At 36.8% G+C, this 16029-nt stretch overlaps 1 protein-coding gene across 1 annotated transcript in view; it reads left to right on the forward strand.

Annotated features, from left to right (window-relative positions):
• The window catches only part of ZBTB49 (zinc finger and BTB domain containing 49), a 42048-nt gene that overhangs the window by 648 nt on the left and 25371 nt on the right, over window positions 1–16029 (forward strand). Inside the window, exons 2-3 of the mRNA XM_020992087.2 lie at window positions 11772–11942; window positions 13164–14275. Coding sequence (XP_020847746.1) covers window positions 11791–11942; window positions 13164–14275 — 1264 coding nt within the window. The 5' untranslated portion in view covers window positions 11772–11790. The remainder of the gene's footprint in view (window positions 1–11771; window positions 11943–13163; window positions 14276–16029) is intronic.

Raw genomic sequence — 16029 nt, forward strand, 5'->3', positions numbered from 1 at the left:
CACGTGTCTGAAATTAGGGAATAGGCATTACAAGGTGCTGCACGTAACTGTCGATCAATAAACTAGCATTTATTAAGCTTCTGCTATAATACCAGGCACTCCTAGGCACTAAAGATACAAAGAGAAAAAAGCGCTAGCTGTGTGACCCTGGGCAAGTCACTTAATCCCAATTGCCTTGGGGAAAAAAAAGCGAAAAATGGTCCTGTCCCCAAAGACTTTAGGAATTGGAGGGGAGGACAATACACGTTTACACACACACACACACACACACACACACACACACACACACACACACACACACACAACACACACACACACACAATGGTTGCAAGGTGATTTGGAGGGAAAGCTTCATGGAGAAGGTGGCACTTGGTCCGAACATTGAAAGAAACTAAAGATTCTGGCTTGCTTTTTAAATTAAATTTTGTTTTTGTATTAATAAAAGTATTTTTATCTCCCACTTCATGTCCCTCCCATTGGGAGGGAAAAGAAAACGTATCTCTTGTAACAAATATGCAAAAACTAGGGATTCAGTGAGGTGGGGGGTGGGGGACAGTCCAAACAGGTAGAAGAGCCGTAGAGAAAGGCTCCAAAGTAGATGGCTGGAATATAGCTAGTCTCAGGAACAAGAATAAAGTCATTTTGGCTGAACCACAGTATCTGGGAAGATAGGTAAGGGCCCGCTTGTGACAGTGTTTAAATGCCAGAGGAGTTATGTCCCATCCTAGCCACAGTAGGGAGCCACAGGATTGAAATACTGGGGTAGAGAGAGCAACACTTGATTGACAAGAAGTCAGGAAATAGAGGTTTTGTCCCTGCTCTGTCAATAACTAGCTATGTGACTTTAGGTAAGTCACTTTGTGTCTTTGCTCATCAGATTCCTCAACCAGCAGAATGAAGAAGTTGGACTAGATTATCTCCAAGAGCTCTTCCCATTCTAACATTCTATGAAAGTCACTTAGTTGGTGGAAGAGCATGAATGCCTGATTCCTCTGCCAGTCAATTTTCCTAATAAATAAGTGCTATAGAAGTTAAAAATATCAAATGCTTTGTAATTTTGTGTAATGATGGCATCAGGGTCCAATCAAAAAAAATATTTTGTTTTTACTCTTATCAGGTAACTGAATTTGTACAGTGAGAGGTGTTTGATTTATTGTGAATTGATAGTTTCTACAGACAGATGATTTTTTTTTCCTTAAAGGCTTTTTTCATATTAAGAGTTAATTGGTGATTTTCCAGAATCAGAAACAAAAAGGGTTTTTCTTTTTGAATATACAAGAGAATAGCAACAATAGTAAGTCCTTTTTTTGACATAAAGAAGTTTGCATTATCAGTACCAGTTTCACATTTGAGAAAGGATCATGTTATGATCTTATTTTCTTCATAGAGGCAGATAGTTGGTACAGGGTCTGAAGTCAGGAAGACCTGAGTTCAAATGCAGCCTCAGACACTTACTAGCTATCATTTAACTTCTGTTTAACTCAGTTTCCTGAACTGTAAAATGAGGATAATAATAGCACCTAACTCCCAAGTTTGTTGTGAGGATCAAATGTGATAGTATTTGTAAAGCCTTGAGCACATAAGTGCTAAATAAAAGTTTGTTTCTTTCTGGCATTTGAAAAGAGAAGTGTTAAAATATTTGCCAAAGATAGGTACCATTTTTTTTTGCTCCAAAGAGGATTTGTTTTTCTTGTAGTTTTTAGTGACTTAGAATTCCTATGTTTGAGGGAGGAGAAGTTCAGATTTCAAGGAAATAAACTGAAGTAAACAGACAATTCAAATGAAGTAGTTGTTATACCTGCTAGGTTGTCCAGGTTATGAAGATCAAGATGTTTGAATAGTGTTCATATTTTAAATGAGATATAACTTGTGATAATACCTTGTTTTCTACTTAGACTTTTTATCTAAAAAATTATAATGACCATAGAAATTATTAGATAAGGTGACAAATTGACATTTTACTGAGATAGAATAGTAAAAGCAGCAGTAAGTAATAAAATGTGCATGCAGTAAGCATAAAGGTAGTTTATACTCATTTTACAAATTGAGAAGAGAATAAGCCTTTATGTAGTGTCTACTTTGTGCCAGGCATTGTGCTGAGCACCTTTTGCAAATATTATCTCATGTGATTTTCACAACAATCCTGTGAGGTAGATTCTATTATTATTCTCATTTTGCAGTTGAAGAAACTGAGGCAAACAGGTTAAGGGACTTGCTCAGGGTCACATAGATAATAAAGAGGCTAAAGCTGGATTTGAATTCAGGTAGTCCAGACTCCAGGCTTAGTGCTCTATCCACTGTGCCATCAGCAGCCTGGGGGAAAAGTACTATGCAAGTAATTTTCTTCAGATGTGAATTGCATTAGTAGCAGAAATTTTGAATATTTGACAGATTAACTCCATAAGTAGACAATCATTAATGCCTACTATATACATAATTCTTTGGTAGTATATTGTGGACTGGCTGATGCTCCTCAGATTTTGGAGTTGAGTGAAGGAAGACACATCTGTCTTAATACTACTAAGAGGTCAAATCAGGTTGTTTGATAATTAGACAGAGGATACAGTGTCATGGATAGTCCCAGTTCCCAGGATGCCCAGAATGAGATGTTTAGTGACACAGAGGTCATGGAAAACAGCCAGCAAGCAGGATAGTGCCTCGAGTGCTTTGGGCCTGACAGCCCTGACTAGTTACTCAAAGGATGCCTGATGCTGCATACTCTTTGTATTATATTGTCAGCAACATGAGTGAACCAAAAAAAAATCCAAACGATACTAGGAAATCGTTCATAGCATCAGTGGAGATCAAGCTGTGCAATGTGACGCATTTGGCAGAGTGTTAAGGCTTGACGGGTGCAACAACCGAATCAGAGTAGAATGGGTGAACACCTCAGCTGCAAAGAAAGAAACAGTGAGGGACAAGACACAATCCTGTGTCACCAAAGAGTCTGTCGAAACAAGTCATATAGGCCTCCATGGCCCGTGTGTTATGTCACTGCTGGTAGCATACAAATAGAAAAGACCTTCAGGTAATTCACAATAGAAAGAACTGTATACATAACATAAAACATATGGAAAGTAATTACAAAGCGGCATATGAGTAACTGAAACATAATACTGTAAGGTATGAACTGGATATGTAAGTGCTGAATGAAGGCATGATTTAGCCAATAAACATTTGTGTGCTTGCTTTGAATAGCAGCCAGCGCTATTGAGATTCACTGAGGCAACGTGAAACATCAGTGACTTCTTTCATGCCTGTGAATAGCTCTCCACTAGCCACTCCAAGACACTACATAGAACTAGGAAGCATAAATACTATTCATAGTTGGCTTTCAGGCTTACAAAAAGACAAACTACCTCTAATGATTAGTCTAAGGTTTACAAAGCGTGATTCATGATCTCACTTAATACTCACTATAACCCTATGAAGTTAGCACTACAGGTGTTGTTATCCCAGCTAAAATGTCAAAGGAGAAATCTGAACCAACATTTTTCCTTATTCTACTTTCTGTTCCACATTGTTTACTAATAAATTAGTAGATTAGCTCAGATTTTACAGGCTAGAGTTAAATATGTTTAATCTCTACAGGTTTAGTGTTATTCCTTCTTCAAAGTTCCTATTTTTCTGGTTCTAGGCGATATTATATTCTGAAACATTTTTCCCACTCATCACCTAAAAGGTAGTTCACCTAGGTTCTTTCTGGCCAGTCAATAAAGATTTATTAATATTTGTTAAATAGGTACTGGGGAATATATCAAATTTTGATAAGGCATGATTCTTAACCTCTTGGAGCTTGTGTTGAAGTAGGGAGATAAAACAGATTAATAATAATATTACACAGTAAGTACATTAGAGGGGTGAAAAACAGGCACTCTATTTGGTCATTACCAACAGGGAATCCAGAAAAGCTTGATTGAGAGGATTGAATGAGACTTTAACTAGGTTTTTTCCACAAATTCTTATTCTGATTATAGTATGAAAGTTATTCTGGGTTCCTGAAAAGTATGCCAGCCCAACATAAGTTCTGGCAGGTTCTGCTGACCTGGAAAGACTTTTTGTCGTGGTCCTGACCATAAACTCATTCTTAAAACTAACTTATTTAATAACATAGAGCATCACCGGTAGGATAGCAACCAGCTGATGAATTTTAAAACCTATGAAACATTTTTAAATGGTACTCATCCCAGTATGGCCCTTATGTAGTGGCAGTGGCCACAAGGGGGCAGAACATGCTAAGAATCACATAGTTTTTAGACCTTCTATAAACATTAGCAGTTAGCAGTCTAAAGGTGAGCTCTTTGTCCAGAGAATAATGAATTGACCTATAAAAGCTTAACTGATATAAAGCAGTGGTCACAGTGTCTAAAGAACCTCAGAAAAGATCTTAACCACACACTTATGGTTTTCTTAAAGAGACATTGCAACAAAGAACAATACAACTTTAGCATACAAACTCTTTTGTAAAACACTGCAGAGGAGGATAGCAGCAAATTACTAGTGTTTGTAAGAGTTTCAGAGGCAGTTAGGTGGCGCCTTGGATACAGCACCAGCCCTGAAGTCAGGAGGACCTAAGTTCAAATGCAGCCTTGGACCAAATACTTGACACTTAGTAGCTCTGTGACCCTGGGGAAGTCACTTAACCCCAATTGCCTTTAAAAAAAAAAAGAGAGAGTTCCAGCTCTATGCTGCTTCACATGGAAAAAACTCACTTTCCAGCTCCCTTTATAAGTTGTCTTCCTCTATAAGAGTGTGAGCTCTTTGAAAGCAGGAGCTGTCTTGCTTCCTTGTATTTGTATGCCCGAAGCTTAACACAGTGCTTGGCATGGCACTTAATAAAGACTTCCTCATTCATTCAAAAACTAGTTGGTGTGAGATTCAGCTAAGCCATATCATCCCAAAAACAAATGTAAATGAGGCTAGCAAGAGGACAAGTAGATGTAAAATAGAAAATAGATTTTCAAAGTTTTTATAATGATTTACTTTCATTATAAATGCTAGTAAAATAGCCAAGTTTAGACTCAAAAAACAACTTAGTTTCTAATATGCTGAACAAGGAGGCCCTGTGTTTCTCCTGTCCATCAGTCATTCCCATTTGGTTATTATTTTAGTTCAACAAATGTTTATCAGGCTTGCTGTGAGCAAAGGTCTGTACTAGGTGCTGGGATACAAAGATAAAAATGAAACTATTTCTGTCCTCATGAGAGCTTACATTCTACCTGTAGGACGCAGTTATTTACACAATCTTGTTCATTTAGATAAGAGGAAGTGGAAAAAGCACTTAAGAAAATGATGTTAGAGGTAGACCAAGAAGATGCCATCTTGGGAAGCAGTAAGGGACCATTCAGTGCTCCTCTCCTGTCCCACCTCCAAAAACATTCCTCTCCTGGACTCTTCTTCCAATTGTTAGCACTTCCAATTAGGTTTGCATTCATTCATTCATAAATAAGTAAGTACCTATTATGAGAGAGAGACATATAGACATATAGACACACACATTTTATTTACTTATCTGGGTAAGTAAACTCTGCCACTCCCAGTAGAAGGTAAACTCCTTAAGAACAGAGGCTTTTTTTCATTTTTGTCTTTCGTTTTATTACCAGTACCTAGCACAGTACCTGGAGTGTAGTAAGTGCTGAATTGAATTGAATCATTTATAGGATATCTCAGAGAGGAAAAAATTTTTAAAAATCAGGTGATATTAGTATTCAAAAAAAGTTATCAATATAGGCATATTAATGCATTGTTGGTGAAGCTGTCAATTAGTGTAACCATTCTGAACAACAGTTTGAAATTATGCAAATGAAGTGGGTAAAATGTCCTTACCCTTTGACCCAGAGATTCAATTGCTAGGCATATACCCCAGCAGTGTCACTGAAGAATGACAAGAAGAAAAACCCTATATACACCAAATCATGATATATGAACATAATGAAATATTACTGTACTATAAGAATCTATGAGTATGACAAGTACAGAGAAATAGGGAAAGACTTACATGAACTGATGCAAAGTGAAGTAAACAGAGACAAAACAATATACACAGTAACTAAAATAATATAAATGAAAAAATAATCCCTACAAAAGAATTGAAAATGGATGTTGCAAAATTACAAAGAACAAACTTGGCTCCAAAAACAAAGATATGAGAAGACACTTCCCCCCATTCCTTTTCAGAGGCAGGGGATCTACAGGCATGGGACATTGCATATGTTGTCAGAGGTTTATAATGTATTGCTTGGTTTTGTTGGGTTTTTTTCTCTTCCTCTTTTTTTTTAAATTCTTATATTGATTGCTTTCTGGGAGGTGGGAGGAACGTCAGTAACTGCAGATCTGTATGTCTGCTTTCTCATCTCTATAAAATCTTTGAGAATAATCTACATTCAAAGATATTCTTGATTGAAATATGAGATGAAAGTAAGTGGCCTTCATAAACAATTTTTCATAGGAGACTACATCTTCATAGTTACATAATTGTCTGAAATGTTCAAAGTATGCAAAGTCCTGCTTTGTTTTTGTTGTTTACGAAAGAAATTGATTCAGTGAAGGAAGACAAAGCCTTCTAGACTTTTTTACGGTATAATCTCATGCTTATGATAAAATAATACGAGATAATTGTAGCCGGATTATTGTCAAAGGTGTGAAATGGATAGATATGTACTTTTCAAAGGCATTTGGTACTGATATGAATGATAATCTTTGTAAGGATAAAATTAAAGAAGGTTTCCTGATAGATGGTCAAATACTCTAGAAAATGCGTGTGGAAAATACTGCTCTGGTTTCATCAAGCCAAAGAAGTTTTATAGTGCTTGCTCAGTGTGTTCTATGATTATTCAAAAGATGAATGTTTAAAAAAAATTTTTTTAAAGATGGATTTAGCAATCCATAAGTAAACTGATTGGATGAAAAATGTGTATTGTCTAGACTGACACACAATTGGAAGGCAGTCTTTATGTCTGGGATGAGCACTGCAGATGTAAATTTGACCTAGCGTTGAATAAGAGGAAAAGAGTAGGCTGGATTCCGTTTAGCAAACTGCACAGTGCTTTTTAGGAATTCAAGCTGTTCTGACATAAAAACTATCTTTAACGTAAATGTTCTCCCAGTTATTCTATATGGTAACATTGTTATAACAACACAATCCCTAAAAAAAACCACAGTTATGGGCAGCTAGGTGGCGTAGTGGATAGAGCTCCAGCCTTGGAGTCAGGAGGACCTGAGTTCAAAGGCAGCCTCAGACACTTGACACTTACTAGCTGTGTGACCCTGGGCAAGTCACTTAACCCCAATTGCCTCACCAAAAAGCAAAAAAACAAAACAAAAAAACACACAGTTATAGGTAACCCAAGTGGCAATGGAGAAAGATACATGGTTAGGGGGTCTTGTAGAGAAAGGGATAACAAGAGGACAATTCAAGTGCTATACTATTAAAACACCTAAGGAAGGCCTAAGAAAAGCACATTGGGTAGGTCCTTCAAGGATGTTCTTAGGGAGAAAACAGACAATCACATAGGGTAAATCACGGTTGGGTTTGTGTGGAGGCAAGGCTCACGCTGATGAGTATTTAAAGGAAAAAGCATGGAGAAAGAGCATTTGAAGTATACAGGTCAGTAGGAACAAAACCATAAAGCTGAGAAACCATAGGGCATGCTTGGGACTCAATAAGTAGTCCAGTTCGGTTGTCATGCAGTGTACGTGAAGGAAAATAGTATGAAGTTAGGCTAGAAATGTTGGGTGGTACTAGTTGAATGCCTGAAAAGAAATTTGAAAACTACTTGGTAAGCAGTAAACATCAATTAAAGAATCTTGAGCAGAGGGGGCAGCTAGGTGGCGTAATGGATAGAGCACTGGCCCTGAAGTCAGGAGGACCTGAGTTCAAATGCGGCCTCAGACCAAATACTTAACACTTACTGGCTGTGTGACCCTGGGCAAATCACTTAACCCCAATTGCCTAAAAATAAAACAAATTTAAAAAAAAAATCTTGAGCAGAGAAATTATATGACCATTTCTATAAGAAAGATTTTTCTAGCAGTAATATGAAGGATTGGAGATGGAAAAAGGTAGAGGTGGGATGACCTATTAGAATATAACAGTTTAAGGAGTTGGTAATCAGGGCCTAGGATAGCTAGGTGACACAGTGGATAGAGGCCTGGACCTGGAGTCAGGAAAATTCATCTTTGTAAAGTTCATATCTGGCCTCAGTCACTAGCTATGTGATCCTGGGTGAATCACTTAACCCTGCTTGCCTCAGTTTCCTCATCTGTTACATGAGCTGGAGAAGGAAATGGCAAACCACTCCAGTATCATTGCCAAGAAAACCCCCAAACTACTGAGCCACAACAGTGAGGACCTATGCTGGGACAGTAGCAAAGGGGAAAATAAAGGGAAAGCAAGTTGTAAAACATGTTATGAAGACGAAGTTGATGGGTCTTGGTGGCTAGATATGAGAGGTCAGGGAGAAGGAAGAAGTATATAAAAAAAGAACACCAGAATTTCCAACACGGGAGACTAGTTTAATGTTAGTGTCACTGATAGAAATGCCAGGAACTTAAAACTTTAAGTGTCTTGAGGGGAAGATAAACTTGGTGAAATAGTGGATAGAGCACTGGGCCTGAGTCAGGAAGAACTAACACCAGCCTCCACCATTGTCTAGGCAAGTTACTGTTCACCTGTTTGCCTCAGTTTCCTGAACTGTAAAATGGGGGTAATAATAGCATCTATCTCCCAGGGTCGTTGCAAGGATCAAATGAAATAATATATGTAGAAATCACATAATAGGCACTGTATAAGCGCTTTTTCTCCTGGTTAGTGGTTCCACTGACAAAAACATTTAAGTTAGGAGGTTTAGAGGGTGGATCAGAATGAACTTGATTTTGGATATCTTTATTTTGGTGTGAAGATCTATCCAGGTAGAAATGTTCTCTAGGCAGTTCAAAATGCATAGTTGAGCTCCGAAGAAAGTCAAGGCCAGAGATGGTGGTGATAGTGGTAAATTAATCCATGAGAGTAAATGAGATTATGAAGAAAGAGAAGAGTGCCAAGATCAGACCCTTGGGAAATACATACCTTAGGGGTTAGGGATCAAATGAGAGCCAAGGAGATGGGGAAAGGATTAATGGAGAGGAGAATCTGAAGCTTGGGAGGAAAGAGTATCCTGCGGGAAGAAGTGATCAACAGTGTTATATGCTTTGGAGAGAATAAGCATGAAAAAGAGCTACTAGATTTGGCCTAAGGTGACCTTTGAGAGAGAGTATGAGATCAGAATACAGATTACAAGGGTTTAAGATAAGAGCTAGTGGAGAGATGGAAAACTTCAAAAGTTCTGTAGTGAAGGGGGAGCTGGGATGATAATTGAGTGATGGAAGGGTTTAAAGAAGTGTTTTTGAAATTGGGGAAAACAGCATATTTTGTAAATAGATAGCAAGAAGCCAGTGGAGAGATGCTCTTCACATCTTTCATTTACTCCCATGGAAATTTCTATTATTTTCTTTTTTAACTTCTACAGACACTTTATCTGCTTTCAAGACTTCAACTGTCACTTCTGTATGCTGATTCCCAAATTTATATCTCTTGTTCTGTCTCATGTAAGATCCAGGCCTGTATTTCCAACCACCTTTAGGACATTTCCACTTGGATATCAGTCCAACTTAGTAAATATTTATTAAGTTGTGGTGTGCAAGGCACTGTGTTAAGTTCTAGGGATATAATGATAAAAGCGAAGCAGTTCTTACTACTGAGGAGAGGAACGTGATACATCCAAATAAGTATATTCCAAGGAAAACTAAAGAGGGAGAGAGAGCATCAACAACTAGGGGATTAAGGAAGACTTCATGTAGAGAAACCCATAGAAGCCTCGAAGGAAGACAAGGATTCTGAGAGGCAGAGGTAAGGAAGGTGTGCATTTCAGACATCAAAAACAACTTGGAAGAGTTGAAGAAGGTGGAAAGTGGAGTAGTAGTTCAGGGAATAGCTATTAATCTAGTTTGGGCTGGAATGCAGAGTTCGTAAAGAAGAATAGCCTAAAATAACCTCAAAGTAGGCAGGGGCCATATTGTGGAAGACTACATTTAAACTAGACTGAAGGGTTTTCATCTTATTCAATAGGCAATGAAGATTGACTGAAGGTTTTTGAGCAGGGCTACAACAACATGGTCAGACTTGTGCCTTTGGAAGATTATTATAGCAACTGGAGGCAAGTTGAAGAATAGAGACTCTAGAAGCAGGGAGACCACTTAGAAAGCTGTTGTCAAGTTCTCAGATGAAAGAAATTAAAGCCATCTATAGTCATATGAAAAAAATGCTCTAAATCACTATTGATTAGAGAAATGCAAATCAAAACAGCTCTGAGATACCACATCACACCTATCAGATTGACCAACATGACAAAACAGGAAAATGATAATAAATATTGGAGAAGATGTGGGAAAATTGGAACACTAATGCATTGTTGGTGGCGTTGTGAACTGATCCAACCATTTTGGAGAGCAATTTGGAACTATTCCCAAAGAGCTATAAAAACATGCATATCCTTTGACCCAGCAATAGCACTTCTAGGGCTATATCCCAAAGAGATCATACAAATGGGAAAAGGACTCACATGTACGAAAGTATTTATAGCAGCTCTTTTTGTGGTGGCAAAGAATTGGAAATTGAGAGGATGCCTATCAATTGGGGAATGGCTGAACAAGTTGTAGTATATGAGTGTAATGTAATACTATTATGCTATAAGAAATGATGAGCAGGAGGACTTCAGAAAAACCTGGAAAGACTTGTATGGCCTGATGCTGAGGGAAGAGAGCAGAACCAGGAGAACGTTGTACACAGTAATAGCCACTTTGAGCGATGACTAACGTTGGTAGACTTAGCACTTCTCAGAAATGCAAGGATCTAAGACATCTCCAAAGGTCTCACAATGGAAAATGCTACCCACATCCAAAGAAAGAACTATGGAGTCTGAATGCATACTATTTGCTATTTTTTTTCTTCTGTTTTGTTTCCTTTTTCTGGTGGTTCCTCCTATTGGTTCTAATTATTCCTTAAAACATGACTAATGTGAAAATGTGTTTAATAGGAATGTATATGTATAGCCTATATCAGATTGCGCACCGTCTTGGGGAGGGAGAGAGGGAAAAATTTAAAACTCAAAAGCTTGTGGAAGTGATTGTTGATAAATCAAAATAAATTAATTTTAAAAAATTTTAAAAATTAAAATATAGAGAAAACCCAGTTCAATGCAATACTTTAAAAAATTATTTACTTGAGTACCCCAACCTGAAGTGATCTTTCATCTCCTAACTCATAAAGTACTGTTGTCTTTTTAGCTCACTTGATAGTTACATACTGCTTTGTGTGATGTTTTCTGTTTTTCTCATTCATATTATTTAAATGTTCACTTGCTGTTTAACTAAATAGCTTGTCTTCCTAATAAGATTATAACCCCTTGAGAGCAGGGACAAGGACAGATGTGTAGGTACTCAATTTTAAAAAATTAACCATAATCACCTTCTTAGGACAGAGTAGATTTTTTAAAATATTTGAACATTTTTCTCTTGTGTATTCAAGTGGGCTAAATATAAGAATTGAAATGATGGTAACATGCTCTTATTGCAACTTCCTGTGACAGAAACATTTGATCTTCTGTTGTGAAGGGAGATTGTTCCAATAAATAAGCATCGAGTTTAATGCCTTTCAAGAGTTTCTTTCTTGGAGCTTTCATGTGAATTTTTTTTCCTGTGAATTAATCATATTTTTACTCTAATTTTTATTTTAGGTATTTTGAATGATTTAGCATGGACCCTGTTGCTAGTCACAGCTGCCACCTTCTTCAGCAGCTTCATGAGCAGCGTATTCAAGGCCTTCTTTGTGACTGTATGCTGGTGGTGAAAGGAGTCTGCTTTAAGGCACATAAAAATGTGTTAGCTTCTTTCAGTCAGTATTTTAGGTATGTGTTTTGGGCTTAATTCATATGTGATCATATGCAAGAACCAGTTTTAAAACCAAAATACCTAGGTGTGAGTTCTCACTTTAATAACATTATCTACTTAAATTACATTCAACTTTGTTCCTTTTTAAATTATACAAATCTGTCCGAAAGAATGTTGTGAGCTTCTTACCTAAAATGTTTTTCAATAGTTAAGATGGTGTCATAAAAGTAGTATTCAGTTATTAATAAAAATAATTGTGAAATGCTTTATAAAGTTTTCTATTCTAATGAACAATTCTAGTGATCGAAAAACAATTCATATTCTTTGGAAATAAATAGATTAATAATTGAACACCTGTCACTGGTGCTTTTTTGATAAACTGTCACTTCAATAACAGACCAGTGGAAATTTTGTTGTGTACTTAAAAAACATAATTAAAACATTTTAGTCTTTGTTTCTCATATATCCTAAAGAAAATATATTCTTTAAGGCATTCCAGTAGGATGTTCTAAATAGAAATATGTGTATCTGTATTTTGTACATTGAAATAATTGATGGTAATTTGAAAGTTCATGTGATTACTAAATAGGAAAAAAATATATTTTTTGATATTGTGTACTGTCATTAAAATTTATGCTACATGAGACAGTTTTATATATGTAGATACTAAGTAGATTTTGTTTTCCTTAGAAATTATCTTCAAACCTTTCTGTACTTATTGATAATGTCATCTATATTTTTTTTGTCCAAACCTATATCATCTGCCTAGGGAGCTATTCTAATGAGGCAGATTTCCTCTACAGTGAGGATTAAGGATCTTCTGTAAACTATAATCTTAGAGAATTGCCTGGGGCACTAAGGTTAAGGGATTAAAGTCACCTAGCCCAGATGTGTTGGGGCACGACTTGAACCCAGGTTTTCCTGACTCCAGGACTGGCTTTAACCATCATCTCGTGCTTTTTGTCGGTGATTCACATTATAGTTTGATTTTTAAAAACTAGTTGCAAATTTAAAATGTGTCCTTCACAGTGATACCTTCTCCCTCCTTTTTGATAGTTATGTTAATTTGCCTGAATTGTTAGAAAGATGAGATTTTTAAAAACTAGTAAGTTTTCAACCCTGGTGTTTGTAGGATGATAATTATTAACATGGGCTTATTTGGATATTATTTGTAAGCAAAGATTGTTAGTGTAGATGTGTTCTTTTACACTGTAAACAGATATATTTTCTTTCATCAGGACTTTATTTCAGAATTCTTCGGGCCAGAAGAATGATGTTTTTCATTTGAATATAAAAAATGTAGGAGGCATAGGGCAGATACTGGACTTCATGTACACTTCTCACCTGGATCTTAACCAAGATAACATACAGACGATGTTGGACATAGCACAGTGTTTACAAGTACAAAATGTATTGAACATGTGTCACGCATTTTTGAAATCTACTGCTATCGAGCAGTCACCCGGCTTGCCTTGTAACAGTGCGTTCTCCCTGCACAGTGCTCTGGCTGCTGATTCTAATGGTATTATGAGTGAAAACTACCCTCCTCACCTACTACAAGAGTGTTCAGCAGGTACACAGCCTCATAAGGTTTTGGATGGCCAGCCTTCCCACGGACCACAATCAGTTCATCTTCAGAATTCTTCGGGTGAAGGACCAAAACAGACATCTGATGCTATAGGTGGCACCTGTACAGAACTTCCATTTAAGCAGTCACATTACTATTACAAACTTAGAAACTTTTACAGTAAACAGTTCTATAAACAAACTTCTTGTTCCAGTCACGAACGAGTCATTGAGCAGCCCTTTGCTTTCAGTGCATCTACAGATCTTAACCCAGTAGAAAACCATGACTGTACTGTCAGTCCCTCTGAATGTATCTTGGAGTCTTCTGAACACCTCCCTTCTAACTTCCTTGCCCAGCCTTTGAATGAAGCCGCCCCAGATCTGGAGTCCGATGGCACATCATTGCTGCCTGCTGAACAGAGGAGATTGAAAAAAGCTATCCACCTCAAGAAACTAAGCTTCCTAAAATCACAACAGTCTGCAGAAGAATCATCTGAAGCTAAAGCAGATCATAGTTTAGCAAAAGGAATAGCAGAGTCACCTTTAGTTAGTGAAAGCACCGTAGAGAAAGCTATTAGTCAAGGTACTGAAGAAAAAGAAAGTGAAGAAATCATCAGTTCAGAGCATTTTGATTGTGTTGCTGAAATTGCAAGGACTGAGGGCACTGTCGTCTTGAAAGACCAGACACAAACGCTGCAGCTGCAAAGACAGTACACTTGTGAGCTATGTGGAAAGCCTTTCAAACATCCCAGCACGTTGGAGCTTCACAGACGGTCACATACAGGTACAGTGCCTTCAGCACACAGTGGTGAATGCTCGCTAGCTAGTGTTACTTGCTCACATTTTTTAAGAGAGGTTTTCCTGTTGTTTGTTGATGAGGCTTATGGTTGCAAAGGTTATTTGAGAGGCGTCTCAGAGGAGCATTTTGGCCACCTTTTCCTTTTTTCACTTCTAGCTTGCAGGTACAGTTCCTAAATCTTAGAATTCTACAAACGGTTCTCCATACCCTGAACAGAAAAGGTGGCATCTTTTTATCGTATTTGATTTCTGTTCCATGTTAATATTTAGACCTTTTGAGTTTTAAAAAGAAATATTTATTTTTAATTGTTTAATTTACAATTAACTCATGAAAAAAGTAAAATCTTTTGATTTCTTCATGGTCAAATCTGATCATTTCAGATATCTTGGTAACTCTTGGTTAGATGGACCAGTTTTTAAATTTTAATTTAAAAATGAAAATTATTATAAGCTAATATATACAGATTGAAACTGGCCAACTGATATAATTTCCCACTTCTATTTTTCAAAATGGTCTGATCTTTTAAAAAACAAAGTGTTATGAAATAGTTGTATAAATTGTACCTTGCCTTCCTATAGCTAAAGTTGATTACTTTAGGATAAACATTTCTTTTTGTTTTTTTTTAGTGAGGCAATTGGGGTTAAGTGACTTGCCCAGAGTCACACAGCTAGTGAGTGTTTATGTGAGTGAGGCCGTATTTGAACTCAGGTCCTCCTGACTCCAGGGCCAGTGATCTATCCACTGCGCCATCTAGCTGCCCCTAGGATAAACATTTCAAAAAGATATGACGAGCATATTATGGGCTTCTGAGGTGTTAAGTGTTTAGGATGTTTTCATGACAATGATTATGGAAATAAGTATATGATTATGGTCAATACAAGAAACATCACTTGATATGATATTTCTCTTCCTGTTATCCCCTAGAATTCTCAGGTCTTGATTTAGTTCTTTTGTTGTTTACTAGGTTGAAATTACTCTATCCTAAAAATAAAGAAAAGCAAAGTTGTCTTTAACCCTAGGTTCTGTCCTAAAAACTTTTGCTTTTGTACCTCTAAATTATTAAAAAAAAATTCAAAGGCCTAATTACCTGTCTCTCTCTCACATGTGCGCTCACGCGCATGCACACACACACGATCTTGAAAACCTTATCTTTGTAGTTGCAGAAGCAGCAAAAAATTCTATTTTGTATTTTGAAGGCATATCTCTTGAATGGCAATAGCAGTGTGATCAAAATTAATGCAAAGAGTCTTGTCAAAAAGGAAATAAATCTTTTGATATATGTGGTACTCTATTAAGAATGGTCATTGACCTTGATCATTTATGAGCCTGGGCCATATGTGACCCCAATTTTCATACTATATTTCTGGTAATAGAGTTTTAATTTATCCTTGAACCTATTATCACATTATCCCAGCCATGTCTGTAGAATTAAATTTAGAGTTAAAAATGAATAGAAAATAGCCAAAGATCAAGGATTTTCTGTCATCTACAAAGCTAACCTATACTTTCAGGAAGAGCTACAAATAAAAACATATTATTTCCATCATAAACCTAGGTCAGTAAACTGTAGTTTTACTAGACCAATAAACTACAATTTTACCAGAGCAGGAAGAAAAAAATTTAATTCTAAAGATGAGGGCACATTATAGGAAATGTACCATCTTTTCTCTGGCAATATATTTTGATGAGCTATAACTTAATATGAGGGCAATGAGAGAAATAGGATGTTGTTTGTCCCC

The sequence above is a fragment of the Phascolarctos cinereus genome, unplaced genomic scaffold, assembly GCF_003287225.1.
Source record: "Phascolarctos cinereus isolate Bilbo 61053 unplaced genomic scaffold, phaCin_HiC Scaffold_9;HRSCAF=440, whole genome shotgun sequence".
NCBI lineage: Eukaryota > Metazoa > Chordata > Mammalia > Diprotodontia > Phascolarctidae > Phascolarctos > Phascolarctos cinereus.